The sequence below is a fragment of the Heloderma suspectum genome, chromosome 7 (genome assembly GCF_057233095.1).
Source record: "Heloderma suspectum isolate Gila_16-S chromosome 7, 16-S_ref, whole genome shotgun sequence".
Lineage (NCBI taxonomy): Eukaryota > Metazoa > Chordata > Lepidosauria > Squamata > Helodermatidae > Heloderma > Heloderma suspectum.
In genome coordinates, this window is record NC_139464.1 from 84567931 (window position 1) to 84585683 (window position 17753).

General features: G+C 40.5%; 1 protein-coding gene across 2 annotated transcripts in view; it reads left to right on the forward strand.

Moving 5' to 3' along the window:
* Positions 1 to 17753, forward strand: part of MET (MET proto-oncogene, receptor tyrosine kinase) — a 133676-nt gene that overhangs the window by 44097 nt on the left and 71826 nt on the right. For both annotated transcript variants that reach the window (XM_084810812.1, XM_084810814.1), the window contains exon 3: positions 16411 to 16602. In XM_084810812.1, coding sequence (XP_084666938.1) covers positions 16411 to 16602 — 192 coding nt within the window. The remainder of the gene's footprint in view (positions 1 to 16410; positions 16603 to 17753) is intronic.

Consider the following 17753-nt stretch of genomic DNA (forward strand, 5'->3'; position numbering starts at 1 on the left):
CTGGCTGCCCTTTCTCTGTGTATTCTTTATTGTGCACTACATATAAACTAGCTAGTGCATTATTGTGAATGAAACAGGGCTACTGATATTATGAATGGGAAAAGGAGGCTACTTATTGTGAAAGCAGCCCTACTGCAAATGGGCAAACAGAGCGAGGGGGGAAGCGGCCCCACCCCTTGACCACCTCACTGCCAGGTCACAGCCACGTCATAGAGACACACCCAGGATTTAACGTGGAGGGACAGGGCATACAGCAGAGGAATCGCCTGGGAGCCGCTTTACATAAAAAAAATACAGAGTAAAAGGACTTTCAGAAAATGTGGCTTTTCAAGAGGGATGCAGCTGCATGGCTGCAGATTGGCCATAACATCATGTGTCCCTAACAACTTTAAGCCACAGAAGCATCAGAGAAAACCTCCCATGTAGACGGGCCCCAGGTTTTCCTGGCAAACTAATTTGGGTGCTGTAGTGCAACCTCCCTCCCTTAGTATTTTTGCTGGCCAAGATGAAAAACATTCTCACCTCTATCCTCTCCAGCAAGTGAGGTTATTGAAGGCTGTATAATGTAAATTGGGATCTGGACAAGGGAATTCTGTTCATGAGGAAAGAGGTTTTGCATCCCTGATTTAAAGATTCCTGTCCAATGCTTACCAGTGACAAGTGGAGACATTTACGGAGAAACTGTTTCCATTCATTTCTCAAACCATCAGTGTTCACTCAACCAGGTTCACTCAAGTATTTGAATTTAAGCTAGTTTATTCTCATCGAGAATAAATGGCTTAAAGTTTAAGCCTTAAATTGAAGCTCTTCAGCATAAATGGTTTGTGACTTATACCTAGTGGCTCTAAAAGGTTTCTTAATTTTTTTCCGCACTTTCCAGGATATTATTTGTAGTGTGGCAGATACTACATAGCATCTCAGGCTGTCTTCCTTTAGTGACTTATACCTAGTGGCTCTAAAAGGTTTCTTAATTTTTTTCCGCACTTTCCAGGATATTATTTGTAGTGTGGCAGATACTACATAGCATCTCAGGCTGTCTTCCTTTAGTGCTTGGTTCAAAATTTTTCTTTTTCTCAAAGCTTAATTTCCTTTACTCATTTTTCATTCTAGAAGCATCAGGCATTTTGTTAGAACAACGTTCTTCTATAAACACAGATGAGTGTTTGGCCTCTCCTTCTTGCTATATTTTGGGTGGTATTTTTGATTTTTTTAAACTTACCTAGATCTATCTAATCTTTCCAAAACATCTCATTAAAAATATCGATAAAATCACTTCTCAGTTTCCACTTTCTGAAAAATCATCCTTGCTGGACGATATTTTTCAGTTGGACAGTATTTTGCATATCACTGATGAATATATTAGGGAAGCTAAAGGTTTGATTATATGAGCAACAACACAATTTCAAGAAATGTCATAAGAGCTTAAATCAGGGGACTTGCAGGTTTTTGATGCATAATACTGATAATGACTTACTGTGGAGGGAATAAAATGAATAAATGCTCCCTGTGCTATTCTTCTCATAAAGAAGATGTGCTCATTTATTTCTCTTGATCTTCCCCCCGCCCCCTCCTCACAGTAATAGCAAGTTTTGTAAATACCTTCTGTTGGGAAGCCTACCAGAAAGCTTAGTAAAAATTGCACTGTGAATTTTCTGAGCCCCTAACTCATAGGACAATTTAGTGCTGAATTGTAGTTGGTAAAATACAGAGGGGCATAAAATTGGTTTAGGGACTCTTAATTGCTGCTTTTGTAGAGTATGGAAAAGCCATGTTTAAAGTTGTTTTCTAAATCCTGACTTGCTTGCTGGCATAGCTTCTAAATCTGAAGCTATGATTAACTGTGTCTTCCTGGTTTGTTTCACTGCTCATGTGAAGGGAAGAGTGAAGCAGCAGCAATGCCAGGATTTGATTGTCTGAACTGGGCCAGTAGGATAAATCGCTTAGGGTTATTTTTCCCTTGAATTAGGCATAGTATCCACTGAAACATAAGAAACTCCCTTGTACCAGGTCAGTTTGTCCATGTAGCCCAGAACTGGCTATTCTGCAGAAGCAACTCAAGCCATTTTGCTGCCTGATCCCCCTGCCCCACTCCACCACTGCATGATAAGAACATAAGAAGAGCCATGCTGGATCAGACCAAGGGTCCATCTAGTCCAGCATTCCATTCACACAGTGGCCAGCCAGCTGTCAACCAGGAACCCACAAGCAGGGCATGAGCGCAACAGCACCCTCTCACCCATGTTCCCCAGCAACTGGTGTACATAGGCTCACTGCCTCTGGTACTGGAGGTAGCACATAGCCATCAAGACTAGTAACCATTGATAGCCTTTTCCTCCAGGAATTTGTCCAACCCCCTTTTAAAGCCATCCAAGGCCATCACTACTTCCTGTGGTAGCAAATTCCATAGTTTAACTATGCGCTGTGTGAAGAAGTACTTCCTTTTATCTGTCCTGAATCTCCCACCAATCAGCTTCATAGGGTGACCCTGGGTTCTAGTATTTTGAGATGGGGAAAAAAAATGTCTCCCTATCTAAATTCTCCACACCATGCATAATTTTGTAGACCTCTATCATGTTTCCCCTTACCCTTCTTTTTTCCAGGCTAAACAATCCCAGCTATTGTAACCTTCTCTCGTAGGGGAGATGCTCCAGCCCCTTGATCATTTTAGTTGCCCTTTTCTGCACTTTTTCCAGCTCTACAATATCTTTTTTTGGGTGTGGTGACCAGAACTACACACAGTATTCCAAGTGTGGTTGCACCATAGATTTGTATAGGGGCACTATGATATTGGCAGTTTTATTCCCTTTTCTAATTATGCCTAACATGGAGTTTGCCTACAGCAGTCACACACTTGGTTGACATCTTCACTGAGCTGTCTACCACAACCCCAAGATCTCTTTCTTGGTTGGTCACCGCTTGCTCAGATCCCATCAGATTATACTTGAAGTTGGGATTTTTTGCCCCAATGTGTATCACTTACAGTTGCTTACATTGAACTGCATTTGCCATTTAGATGCCCACTCTCCCAGTTTGGAGAGATCCTTTTGGACCTCTTCACAATCCCTTTTTGTTTTAACTACCCTAAATAATTTGGTGTCATCAGCAAACTTGGCCACTTCAGTGCTCACTTCTAATTCCAGATCATTTATGAAGAGGTTGACTCTTTACAACAGAACCTCAGCACTCTGTTTTCCGATCGTGGAGAGGTAGCAGGTGCAGTTCTCTCTGTGCTGGCTATGAAGAGGGAGGTGGAGGGGCGGGGGAGTGCAATTTCCAGCCTCCTAGGTTGGAGCCCTGTTTCTGAAATATCCTAAGTCCCCCAGATGCTTTCTAGGGGTTGTAGGATTTCTCCCTAATTCTTAAAAAATATTGGGCAAGTGTAAGGCATACTCCTCAGAGCAGCTTCCTAGCCTGCTTCCTTCCAGATGTTTTGGACTTCAGTGCCCATCAGCCCAAGGCAGCATGGTTAATGGTCAGGCATCCTGGGACTTGTAGTCGAAAACATCCGGAAGGCACCAGGTTAGGGAAGGCTTCCTCAGAATAACATATAAGTACTGTGCAATGCAAGGTTGAAATGATAGGGAGAAACATAATTCGGTAATTGCCCAGAGAGCTTTGGCTATTGGGCAGTATAGAAATGTAATAAATACATAAATAAAATAAATAATAAGCATTTTGTTAGCAATACCAAAGAAAGGAAGACCCACATATGTTTTCAAGGTAAGCTCTCAATTGTGATCATGTATTTGCACTCAGATGTTGATAACTGAAGGTCACACCACAGGAACAGAAACTTTCCAAGCTAAATTTATCGTGGGTTGCGTTATGCCAAAAGATAACCCAGCTGTGTGCATATTTCTCATGGTTCCACTTCTGATCCAGCTAAACTTTATAGAAGGTTAAAATGAGACTATGGTTGTGAAAGATTTTGCTGCTTTAAGTGGGGAAAAATGATCTAGCCTTAGTGATATTCAGATTAGACCATTGTGATGTGCTGTATATGGGATTCCCAGAAACTCCTACTGTTCAGAATACAATTGCCAGGGAATTGACTGGGGTAGGCTGCTTGGGACATACAACACCAATCTTACAACAACTTCATTAGTTTCTATTGGACTTCTGGGCTCAAGTCAATGTACTGGTTGTGACGAAATGGCCATCAGCCCTTTACTTGCTGTTAACCATCTGGCCCAGTTGTGGTTCCAGGTAGGGCTCTTCTAACTGTCCACTCAGTCAGCACCTGCTTTCCCCCAGATATTTCAGAAGGAGTTCCTCACTGAATACAGGGCCAATTCGCCTGTCAGTCAAAGAAAAGATTCAACATTACCTCAAAGAACAACACATCAGTTTACAATCTATTATGCAGCAATACACAACCCCGCAACATACGTCAACTATATATTGCCTCCAAGATATTTATTTAAAATCCAGTCACACCACGTTTTTGTCACATCGGTTTTAACCTTTACATTTCTAAATACAATGTCCATAATAAAGGACATAATCTACATCTTCTGTACAGTCCCCATAAATTTAAATGGGGACTTTGAGGTGGGACCGATGCTCAATGGAGTTCGCTCTTTTGGCAATTCTTAATTTCAATAGGAAGTGGGAAAAGACCGAAACAGTACCTGGGGAAAGAAAAAAAAAATGGATTCAGAGTAGTTTCATCGAAACTAAGAGATGGTTAGCAAACAATCTTGGAAGTTTCTGAATCATAGCTCTGGCATTTTTGTGCCACACTCACAGTAGGAAACTTTATATAGTGGATTAGGCACAGATTCAATTTTAGTCATTTTCAGCATTGCTTACTCAAATGAAGGATGCTAGGCATCTTAAAGTAGAGACACTTGAAATCATCAGACTTCCAGTTTTAGGGCTCGTGTGTGTATTCTTCAAAGAAAGGTGTGGCACACACACACACACACACCCCCCTCAGCTTGTCTCAGTATGAAGAAAGCACATAAAAACAACTTCAATTTTACTGTCTTTTTGCTTCACTCTGTCACTCTGCCATGGCATGATAAACTGGTCACTATTACTGTCAAATGAAGATGCAAATAGGGGAAGAAAAGATTTAGGAGTGTGAAATGAAGGCAAGAGGGCTCCTGAAATGAAATCAAGAGAGACAGTGAAATAAACATGCAGTGATATTTCTTTACAAAAATGATAGATGAGAGAAACTGAGTTATGCTTATTTTGGAATGGGAGAAAATAATTGCAACATTCTATCGGGAAACCACAAAGACCTTTATTGATCTGTTATCCTTGGGATATGTCTAGTAATATTGAATAAAATAAACAGAGACAAATATCTCCTTCAAGCTCTGTAACTATAATCTCTAATTTTTATTAGAAATGTTTGGCAGGATTAAAAATACCACATTTCCTGATCACACGCAGTTGACATGATTTGTTTTAAACACTCACAGCTTAAAGAAATGGATTGCACATTGCAAGTAGCTACAATATATGACAATTGTCAATATATGACAATTTCCTGAGGAGAAAATACATGTAGTTTTCCCATTTATTAATACCTTTTGCAATATTATACAAAACAGCATAATACATCAGGGCATCTACTTTTGAACCTGAAAATAAATTTGTTCTTATCCAAAACTGAATGGTACAAAAGCCAACAGATATAACTGAATCTGAGATAGATAGATAGATAGATAGACAGACAGACAGACAGACAGACAGACAGACAGACAGACTTTCTTGTGTAGACAAAACAGCACATTTCCCAATATAAGGTCCCAGTGGAGTTGATTAGGTCCTGGGATCAAATTGCTTATGAAACCAATGCCGAATCAGCTAGGATTCACCACCTTACTTCTTTTGAACCGTCTTGACTTCTCTTTTACATTCCAGAATTTCCTTACTGTCCAAGCTTCAATGCTAAACAATGGTGAAGTATGGTATCACTGTAAAGCTGCTATCCAAAGCACACTTAACTGGGGAGTCAACCACATTTAACTCAGTGGGACTTACTTCTGAGCATATATGTGTAGGATTGCACTATAAATTGACTGGTACAAATAAGCAATGGTCATGACGAAACTAGAGCTAGCCTCCTGAAGAGCACAATACATCTTTGTTTGATTTTGTTCACAGCTTTAACCAGAAACTACTTTGAGTAACAGGTGCAGGACTTTATTTTCTCCCTCACTTTTGTTCTACAAATGGTGCCAATCTTCATCTATTGAATTCTCTGTTTCACTCCACTTTGGGTTTTTGTCTGCCTTGTCCATTTGGAATAAAACACACCTTAGCCAGAGCTGCAATCCTGCAAAAATATATAATATAAACAAATTATATATATAGGGAGAGAGAGCTACATATGACACAGACAGTTTGACGTGAGGTGTAAACCATTTTTAGTTATAGTTTTGTGCTTTTAGCACAATTAGTTGTAGTCTAGGTTGTGTTAGGTCGATCTGTGGTGTGCTGGTATCAAGTTTGGATGGTACTGTTTGGTGGCAGGGGACTGTTGGACTTGATGGTCTTGTAGGCGCCTTCCAACCCTATGATTCTATTATTCTTACCATGTACACATAGATGTATGTCTTAGATTAACAGTGTTTCCTGTGGCTTCTGTTTCACCTCACTGGATTCTGCCCAAGTACCAGAATTTTTTTTTATTCCAAGAGTTGGCAACATGATTGTTCATGTGAATCAGGCCCTGCTTTAATTTACTTTATTCATACCATTCTTTTTGTGTCCCATCCCCGCCCCCCAATTCTGTAACAGCAGGACAAGGAAGAGTTGCCTGTATTTGGCCATGAGGAAGTATAGATGCCATGGCTACGTTTTACTATAGAAGCAGTTCATGCTAAAACTAGAATGGGAATATAAGAGCACATTCTAACATATTTGTGAATCCTGAAAATGTGTACCATGTCTATTGATTGGTCCATTCAATAAGGCTGTGCTTATTTTCATCTCCCCCCACCACTGCTTGTATTCAGTGAACATGTATTCACTGCTGACCCCTCTGAATCAATTTATTTATTTATTTATTTATTTATTTATTTTATTTCTATACCGCCCAATAGCTGAAGCTCTCTGGGTGGTTCACAAAAATGAAAACAATGCTTGCAGGTTTGGTGTGCCTAGACATGTACAGCCCCTCCACACTGTTTCAAAGTTTGTGGATTGCACCCCACAGATTCAAATAGACTTTGCTTTACAAACAAACTTCCAAGTTTTTATTTAAACGAGGACTTCTATACAGATCTCTTTCAGGCTGTGACTGCTCTCTTCTCAGGCCAGAAGCAGTGGGTGTTGCCCTTAACTCCTTCCTGATTCCTCCCAGGAAGCACAACCCATTCAGATTGAATCCAGCCGTTCTTTCATATGGTTACACATGCATTCAGAATTTTGACTGCCCAATATCGTGAAGCGGCCATACACCTATAGGCCCCTTTTGTACATTCCACCAAACACATGGACATTGGAGGGTGCAGCTTTTGGGTGCACTCACATCGGGAAGTCAGTGGGTGCAGTCTCTTACCCCCTGTGGATTCACCGAGTTCAGGTGGGTGAATATGTGCCCACCTCTAAAATCATGACAATTCTTGGTTTGCTATTTTTGTCTTAAGTTAAACATTAAATAATTCCAGAGACTTTTATTGATAAAAGTATTTGCTCAACTCGAGTGCTAACTTGGCCAATGAGGAGCAGCATACTTTTATCAATATTTTATGTTTTGCTTAAAACACATAGCACCCTTTTGGTCTTGGTGATCTGTGTGCTGTGTTTTAAACCTTAATACAGAGGAAATGGACAAACTACAAAGATTGCATGTGCATTATATGTATATCTGAATCAATACTATTTACTTAGTGCTAATGCACTAACCAGATTACAAGAACTGATGCAGTGGTAATCAATATCAAAAGTGAATAATACTATGAATGATCTCTGAAAAGAAATGTGTGATGTTTTTAATTTGTATTAGCTAATTACATCAACATTTGTCTCTTTTTACCTTACGTAATGCACCGCTAGCATAATTTTTTCTCTGTTCTTTTATCAGTAAATGAATATTACGAGTTTCTGGAAATATTGGATGCTAAATTTATAGCTGATACCTTATTTTACTGCTATTTATTTTGTGTTTTGAAGTACTGTTTCTATTGATTTGAATGAATCTGGGCTTGAGTTTCTGATATTTATGGGGATGGATCCAGTATCTGCCTTCCTTTGACAGAAGAGCTGCACTCATGGAAGGTGCCTGTGCCAGATATTTAGGGATTCCCCATCCCCCCTGCCTCACAGCTCACCCCATTCAGCAGGGTTTCCTGACCCTCTGTGTAGTATTTTCAGGGGACTGGAGGGGCTGCAATGAGGGGGAGGGGTGGGGATGTCTGCTTCCGCCAGACCAAGTACATGTGCCTAAATCTGGACCTAACCCAGTGTGTCTATTGAAATGGGGACCCTCACTTTCCAGGAGCTCCTATTGACTTAGGGGGATCTCATTCTAAAGACTCAAAGTTTTAAAAACTAACATTGTTCACAAATTGGGAGCCTGTGTGATTTAGTGGATTGGGATTAAATCTCTGCTTAGTCACAAAACTCACTGGATGACTTTAGAAAGGGAGATGTTGACCAGCCAAACATACCTCACAGGATTGTTGAGAATTAACGAAGGAGAGAGCCACGTATGCCACCCAGAGCTCTTTGGAGAAGGAGCAGAATATAGGTGTAATTAATACATTATGAGAAGACTCTTCCGTAGATCTTGGTTTTACATAAATAGGTCTGTATAGAACTGTTCTCTGAAATATATGCTATTAAGCCAAAACTTTGAGTTTGTGTTTGGTTGTGAGATAAGGCAGGGTGCTGTGCCCATCACTTAGGATAAAATTAGGTCCAGCACTTTTCAAATCAGAAACCCTGAAGCTGCTTGCAAAGTGGGTTGAAGGCTTCAAATCTTGTTCCAGGTTAGCTTCCATCCCACCCAAAGTTTAGCTCATACAACGTATAACTACAAGTTTTTTCCCCTGATGATTACCACTGCCACATATCATGTTACAAATAAAGTAATATTAGACAAGAGGCTGCCTCCTATACATCTACTGCTGTTTCAGGTTTAGAATCCTGTTGCCATAATTTTAGCTGATTTTTTTGATTTTTAATTTTTAAATATAGAATAATTTACTGATTACTATAAACAATGCCATTCCCTGCTTAAACAATAAAGCTTATTTGTGAAGAGGACTTGGGTAGAAACCACATAAATGCTTGACTTATTTTCTAAAGGTCTGCAGGAATAGCATACAGCCTCAGATAATACAGACATCTTCCAATGTATGCTTTATGCTGAATAGTTAAGATTCCAATTGTGTGACAGATAAATTTTACAGTGATGCTTAGCTGTCATAAATATTTAGCAGTTACTTAAGCTAGACTTTTGATTCCAACTCTCAAATGTCATTGCAGAAAACCTGAAATGTTTATATATGCACACTGATGAAGCTCTACTAGCTCAGTTTATAGTGTGCTGTGATTACTATGTTTGACTTAAGATGGCGAAGCGAGATTCAAATCTTTGTTCAGCTACAAACTCATGGGGTGGTTTCAGACAAAGATACGTTCGCTTCTCCTTTTAGTTTGTTTTTTGATCTTTATACTGTGTTGCTTTTGGGTAAGCCACCTTGTGTACTTTTATAGAAAGGTGAGGGTATCAATTAATTAATAATAAAGAAAGAACAATCATTTTTCCAACTTGCCTCACAGCAACCTTGTGAGGTTAAATGTAAAACGGGGTGCTGAACTCCTTAGAAGAAAGACAGAATAAACTTGTTATAAAGCTATCAACTTAGATATTTTCTAAGTTGATTAAAAAAAATAAACCTGGAGACCTATATCATGAAGATTAGATGCAGAGTTACTTCCAGCTAGCCACAAATTACTGTATGAGCAAGCAAAATGCAATTTCACTTCATGTCCAGTTTGGACCTGAATTAAATAATTGCCTGTATCTCATCACATTCCAATTTAGACCTACATCAGATAATGTTTTTTTTCCTGAATGAGTCACAAATGGACTTTGTACTTTCCCTCATGTACACGGAAGAAAGAAGCAACACCAAGCCACATACCAGTACGGCCCTAGCTGAACTACAATATTTGTGAGATTTGTCACTGGAATTTGGCATTGGATTTATGAACATTTAATCCAGGGATAATGGCATTTTCCATATTGTCAGCTAAGTGAATAGTTTAGGGAATCTGGGGTGGAGAAGGAGAGCTGAACTGGAGTTCTCTAGACTTAAGGGTTAAGTCAGATAAGACTTTTATCAATTAGGCAATGCAGTTATTATCCATGGTAGGCTGACTGGTAAGACCTTAAATAAATGGATTAATAGAGTTAAGCCTTAGAGGTGGCAGTGTTTTATAAAATTATTTTTAAGTCTCTCTTTTCCATCCAAAGACTAATTTTGCATTTTTAGAGTAATTTAATATATATTAAATATAGTGATTATAAGAGAAAGATACAGCCTTTGCACAAGTGTCCAAATCCATAACAGCTCTTAAAGTTAAGTCATGATTTCTATATTTATCTTTAGCAAAGTTCCGGAAAATGTCATAAAGCCAAGTAATGCCTTTTATTGCATTGAAATTAGTATATATGAGCCTCAGGCAGCCTTTTCTCACAAATGCACTAAAATTCTGCATTGGAAAAGGCCTGTAAAGCTCAAAACTTTACTCACCGTCACCTACAGAAGTTGATGCTTCATATGCTCTTGCTATTTCTTGGAGGCAGGAGGCTGCTGGACTGTCTGAGCAGAACTTTCCTTACATTTCTTTAATTGGTTAAGAATGACATCGCATTCTGTAAAGGTGCACATGATAATTTCCACCAAAAATTTATTCATTCTGGCCGAATTTTAAACACAGTGTTGAGTGAATAAAAAGACTGTACCTATGTGCTGTTGCTCACACCTGGTGGCTCATTTAAGCATTGGCACACACTCACTAGGTAGCCTTAGGCAAGCTGCTATCTCTCAGCTTTAGTTCCTCCCACCCCCAATATTCAGTATGGGGTTTAATAATATTAACTGTACAGGGTGGTTATAAAGATTACAACTAGATAATGAACGTGAAGCACTTTGAACACTTGAAAGCACTAGAGTAGGCTTCCCCAAGCTAGTGCCCTCCAGATTTGCTGGACTACATCTCCCATAATCCACAGCCAGCATGCTAATGGTCAGGGATATGATAATTGTAGTCCATCACATCTGGAAGGCACCAGGTTGGGGAAGGCTGCACTATATTGATGATGATAAGTAATAATAATAATAATTCTCCTCCCCTCTGCAGTGCCATGCATACCCTCAAGACGGGGCCCCACCCGCCGGAGCAGATTGAGGGGGGTTGCAGGGGAGACAAGAAATCTATTTCACCAGCAAATTCCCTTTCACTAGTGGAATGACACCTTTGGATAGGGAATGGAGTGGCTGGAATCCTCAACAGGGAGCACTCTACCCTGCAATATTTTGTTCCAAGTCCCACTTATACCTTTCTAATTCGGTACTGAATAAGCAGCAGGGCGAAGTTCTATTTTCCTTATGAATACTCTGAAAGTATACTAAGAATGGTTCAACCCAAGTCCCCAACACAAAGTAACTGATACCATGAAGTGTATTCAGATATGTCTGATATATCATTTTAATAAGTTGCTGTGTAAGCATGACTATTGCAGCAATAGAGCCAAAAGCCTGATAATGCTATATCTCTAGCATCCTGATGTGATGTGACCTTACACTCTGACAAGCTGAGGCAAGGCTGATGGACATTAACATTTTAAAAACTTGATTTCAAGCAGAAACTTGAAATAACAAAAGTTTTATTGTTATTCTGGATTGCTATTGAAGGCCTGTTGCAGAAATCTGGGAAATCAAAGGACACATTTGCATTGGTTCTTCAATAAGCAATCAATCATGCCATAATCTACCTTAATTTTTAAAGAAATCCTTAAAGTTAATAAACAATGAAGAAAAATGAGCTCTGTATTGATTTTAGAAGACAGCGGTGTTTTGTTATTTCTACTCTTATTGTGTACTGCTCCATTTCATATTCTAGAACTGAAGCATATCATATTTACTTTCCAATATTAAATTGCTTATCGACAGCTAAATGGTCCCTGTTTATTATCTGAAATAGAAGATGGAAGCATCAATAGTAACTGAATTCTCAGTTAACAGATTACCATTGAATTGTCAATACAACATGGATGTGTTCTTTTTCTAAGGACTAACTTACAGTGTATTGTTCTGGGAGTAATTCACCAGAGAAGAAAGACATGTTTTCCCTGTCAATGAATTAGAGGATTAAAAATGAACAAATAATCTATTATGGTAATAGCTATGACAATTTAAAGCAGCACTGGCAAGTGTAAATTTTAAGTAATGTGAGGTCAAAATATTCCCAGCCTAATTAAATTTACCTAGTTTCACTATTTTTTGGTCCAAGCCCAAAACCCTCTGGACTTCATGTAACTAAAGTAGGGATGTACAAAAGTCACTTACCTTTTCGACGGGGTGGTTTGCAGTGGGGGGGAGGCGCTCCGTCCCTCCCCCCCGGAATTCTGGCTGGCCAGCTCCGCTCTGTAGGGATTCTGGACATCCGGCCGCTGGCTAGCAGAGATGCAAATGGCGGCGGCCATAGCCGCCGCCGTTTGCGTCCCTCCAGTCAGCTGAGATAGACTACGTAATTGTTTACGTAGCCTATCACGGCTGATTTAAAAGAAAAGAAAAAACTCACGTATGCAAATGGCGGCGCCCATGGGCGCCGCCATTTGCGTTCCTTATTTTGGCATGTCTTAATCTACGTAAACATTTACGTAGACTAAGACGGCGAAAATAAGGAACGCAAATGGCGGCGCCCATGGGCGCCGCCATTTATGTACGCGCGTGTTTTTTTTCTTTTAAATCAGCCGTGATAGGCTACGTAAACATTTACGTAGCCTATCACGGTGTTTTTTAAAAATCTAGCCGTGATAGGCTATGTAAATCTTTACGTAGCCTATCATGTTTTGTTTTGTTTTTAACTGGAAATGGCAGTGGTGGCAGCCGCCGCCGCCAGGAAGATCCGCCCAAGGTAAGTCCCGGGGTGGGGTGGGGGGGCAGACCGTTCCGCCACCGATTTCGGGGGGCCAAATGCGCTGGCATTCGGCCTCCCCGAGATTCGTGGTGGAATTCTCTGATATCCCTAAACTAAAGATAAGTGTAAAAGAGACACTGATGTTACTATACAAGGATATTGGACTTGTCAAGCTAGAACCCGGTAGTCCATGTGTTCTAGAATGCAATAACTATTAGAAATAGAGTGAACAACACGTGATTCTTAAGGCACTTTTATTTGGTTTGAAGGAATTCAGGCGAGAAAAGCAACACATTTTCATTTTTAAAAGCAAGTGTCTAGGACTTACCGCCTTATATGCCCTATGCAGACATTTTCTAATCAGGAGTCTACAGAAATATTTTAAAGTCTACTTGGTAGGGTTTTCATAACCTGCTCCCTACATATAAGAAAATTAGGGTGCAATCCTATGGATGTTTAGACAGAAAAAAGTCCTACAACTCCCAGCATTCCCCAGCCAGTATTCATCATGACATGGCTAGCGGGAGCATGCTGGAAGTTGTAGTATTTTTTTCTGGCTAAACATCTATAGGATTGTGCCTTAAATTTGTTATAGCCTAACCTCTTATATACCAGTTTAATAGGAAAATAATATCTTGGATAGAATGAGAAATTAGTACAAAAGATTCTTCCCTAAGGAAATCTTTTTTCACTTTTTAAAAACATAGTACTTGTATAGTATGAATATAGTATGCTAAGATATGTGAAACCATTCAAAATCTTCTCAGTGTCATCTAGAGGAACTTTTCAGAGTAGTTCATGGCCTTCTGCAATCTAGGCCAGGAAAAGAGGTGGTGGAACCCTCAAGAGCATGCTATAATGAGTTATATAACTCATATAATGAGTTATATAAAGTATGATACTTTGATAAAATCGCTCGCATTCATCATGGCTTTGACATCGCAGTTAATGTTCCATATGTAGAGGTATCCAGAGTACTGACTGGTCTATGTTTTATTTGGTGAGTTTCAGCTGTTGAGGCTTGAGAATGTGGACAAGGTGCTTGGCCAAGTCTGTTCGACCACTTGTATGCATGAGCCTTCCTCTTCATGGCTTATAAGATCTAATAGGGAGAGGATGTCCAGCTGGATCCAGGAAGTTGTCAACCCCTCTTTGAGAGAGGGGATGGTACCAGCCTTTTTAAAGGAGGCAGTTATTAGGCCACTCCTGAAAAAGCCTAACCTGGACCTGGAAAATGCTAACAACTATAGACCAGTTGCTAAAATCCACTTCCTTAGCAAGGTGCTTGAGCGGGTGGTTGCTGATCAACTCCAGGCACTCTTGAATGAAACTGAATGACCGTCTCTGGGAGAGGGACAGAAGGAGTGCAGTCCTGTTGATTCTCTTGAGCCTCTGAACAGATTTTAATACCATTGACCATGGTATCCTTCTGGATAGGCTATCTGGACTGGAAGTTGGAGGTACTGTGCTGCAGTGGTACCATTCCTGTTTGGATGGCTGATTCCAGAAGGTGGTGCTGGGGGATTATTGCTCTGTCTCTTGGCAGTTATGCTATGGGGCGGCACATTTTTATCCCCCATGCTGTTCAACATCTACATGAAACCGCTGCGGGAGGTTTTCTGGAGATATGGACTGAGTTGTCACCAACATGTCGATGACATTCAGCTCTGTCTCTCCTTTTCATCAAAGCTAGGTACTGCAGTGGGTGCTCTGAATTACAGGGTGCCTGGGTGCTGTAATGGACTGCATGAGGGCCAATAAACTGAGACTCAATCCAGTCAAGATGGAGGTACTGTTAGTGGGTGTTTCTTCTGCCCAGATAAAGTGAAATTCAACCTCTTCTAGAGCAGGTTGCATTCCCCCTAAAGAATCAGGTTCATAGTTTGGGAATGCTCTTAGATCTAGAACTGTCATTGGAAGCAGAGGTGGTCTCGGTGCCATGGAGCACCTTTTACCAGCTTAGGCTGATACACCAACTACGATCCTATCTGGGCAGAGATAGCCTAGCTGCAGTTATCCATGTTCTGGTAACCTCTCATCTGGATTACTGCATTGCCTTATATGTGGGCCTGTCTTTGAAAATGGTCTGGAAATGTCAGCTGGTCCAAAATAGGGCAGTGAGATTGTTAACAGGGACTGACCAATGTGGTCATGTTATGCCAGTGCTCTCCCATTTGCACTGGCATTTCTGGCCCTAATGCAAAGTGCTGGTGATAACATTCAAAGCCCTAAATTGCTTGGGGCCAGGTTACTTGAAGGATTGTCTCCTCCCATATATACCTGTGTACACGCTAAGATCATCTTCAGAGGTCTTTCTCCAGGAGCCCCTGCGAAAGGAATTGAGGTGGATGGCTACTAAAAAGAGAGCCTTTCCTGTTGTGGCACCCTGGTTGTGGAATGAGCTCCGCAAAGTGGCTCGCCTGTCACATATTGTGGTTTTTTCAGCGCCAGGTGAAAATCTTACTTCCCAGGCATTTTAGTATTTTAGAGAGCAATCCTATGGCTATTAAAACACTGTCTAGAGGGCCATAGGATTTTTCAGTTTCCTGCCTCTGAACTCAGAGACAGTGCTCTGAGCCACGAAACCGTGCTCCCCACCTTCTCCCCTCCCCCTTGTAGCCTGCATGGAGAGAATTGTGGCAGCTGCCTCTCCGTGCTTGTAAAATGGAGCATGTAGAGCCTTAAAAGGGGTCATTCCTGGGGGAGGGGAGGAGATGAGAGAACATGGAAGCCCCTTTACACTGCTTCCTATGGAGTCTCCAGGCCTGTTCCTGCCCCCTCTCCAAAGCCCTGGCTAGACGTGCAAAATCATGCATCTAGCCAAGAATGCAGGTGGATGGAGCACGGAGGAGAGGTTGCCATCCGTGCTCCACCTGACTTGCATAGTGTGGTCACAAGCCTATGACTTTGGAGGCTGGTGACTATCTTGATAGGATTGCGCCCTTAGTTTCTGTTGTTCCTAGATATATTAGTGTATTTGATGTCTTTGCACTGTTGATAGGTTTTATTCTGGTTTTTATTTTTCATTTTGGTTTTGTACTGTAGTTTTAAACTTTTATATTATGTATTATCATGTTTTCTTTTATGGTTTTAATTGTTGTGAACTGGCCAAAGAGCTTCGGCTATTGGGCGCTATAGAAATGTAATAAATAAATAAATATGTTCCATGAAATGCATCAGCATCCACTTTGAAAGTGACTTCTGTGTCTGATAAAGGGCTCTTCCTGATTCCCTCCCCCCCTCCCTTTGGGGTTTCCCATGTGGTTTGCTGAAATACATCTAATTTACTTACAGACGTTTTCAAGAAACACTACCTACTGTGGAACACAAGATGATGAGTATCGGGTGGAGGTTACAACACCTTTGCCACGGATTGACTTGTTCACAGAACAGTTCAACACAGTCTTGTTAACATCTGTATCTGTCTTCACCAAAGGGGATCTTACCATAGCAAATCTGGGGACATCTGAAGGGCGCTTCATGCAGGTAAGTCATATTGTGATTCTTTTGCTCTTGCAGCAGCTTCACTAGTGTGGTAATGGTAAGGGCTGACAAGGAAGGGAAATTTCATTTTAATGGGAAAAGGACAGTAATTCTAAAATTATGTCAAAAGAGGGTATAGATATACATTAAATGAGAATTAGAAGAAAACAGAAGTGGAATAAATCTTGATGCTAAGTTTTCTGAGATGTATGTTTGACATCTTCATCTCTCTCCAAGTTAAATTTGCTCCCTAAGTACACTAGGTTATTTCCCAATTCTGCTCTGACTAGCTGTGGCCCCCTAGCCTCCAGCAGTCTTTCCTAGTTTTCCTCCTAAGATCCCATTGTTGGGAATGCTGCCTCAGCAACTGCTGTTATACATAATCCAAACTTCAGATGTGGGCTTTAATTTGCTACTGCAGTTATGCACACGTTTCTTTTTCCTTCTGTAGGTCCTTCATGCTCAATTCGTAGTCAATAATTCATTTCATGCAGGGTACTGACATTATTCTGCCTGTACTATTATCCCCCACATCATCATATACTCCACTCGGTCGCAAGTGCTTCTGCCTTCGCGTCTGGGTCATAAAGCAGCTTCTTGTGCAACTGCAACTTCATAAGCGCCATTGATTCAGACGTGCCAAAAAACTCCTGCCATTTGTTTGATTTGTACCAGGCAAAGTTCTGTTTCATGGGTTCAAGCAGTGGGACGGAATAATCCCTTTTATGGGAGGAATGGGAAATTCACATAAACCATGGAATGATAGCGTATGACATAATTCTCCTTTTACAAGGAAATGAATGAAAATGGCCTCAGTCCTAGTTGGCTCAATAAAGGTGGAAGATACATCTGAACATTCCACTTCGGTATCTCCTAAGAAACATCAAATTAAGTCTTGATCTTTCTTAAAGCGTCTCTTTGTTTCCTAAAACATTATATGATGGCAGCCACAGGCTTGTATTTAGCTACTTGATTCTTACATGCAAAGCTCTAGGTCATTACAAGAGCTTGAATTCTATTTTAGACTCTCTGCATAATGGTGAGAAAAAGAAAAAGAGTTGGCTACAAGTAAAATGATAGTAGCAACAAAATTAATCTCTTGTAAGGTCCTCCATCGTCTCCTGCAAATTTTCTGTACTTAACATAAAATATTT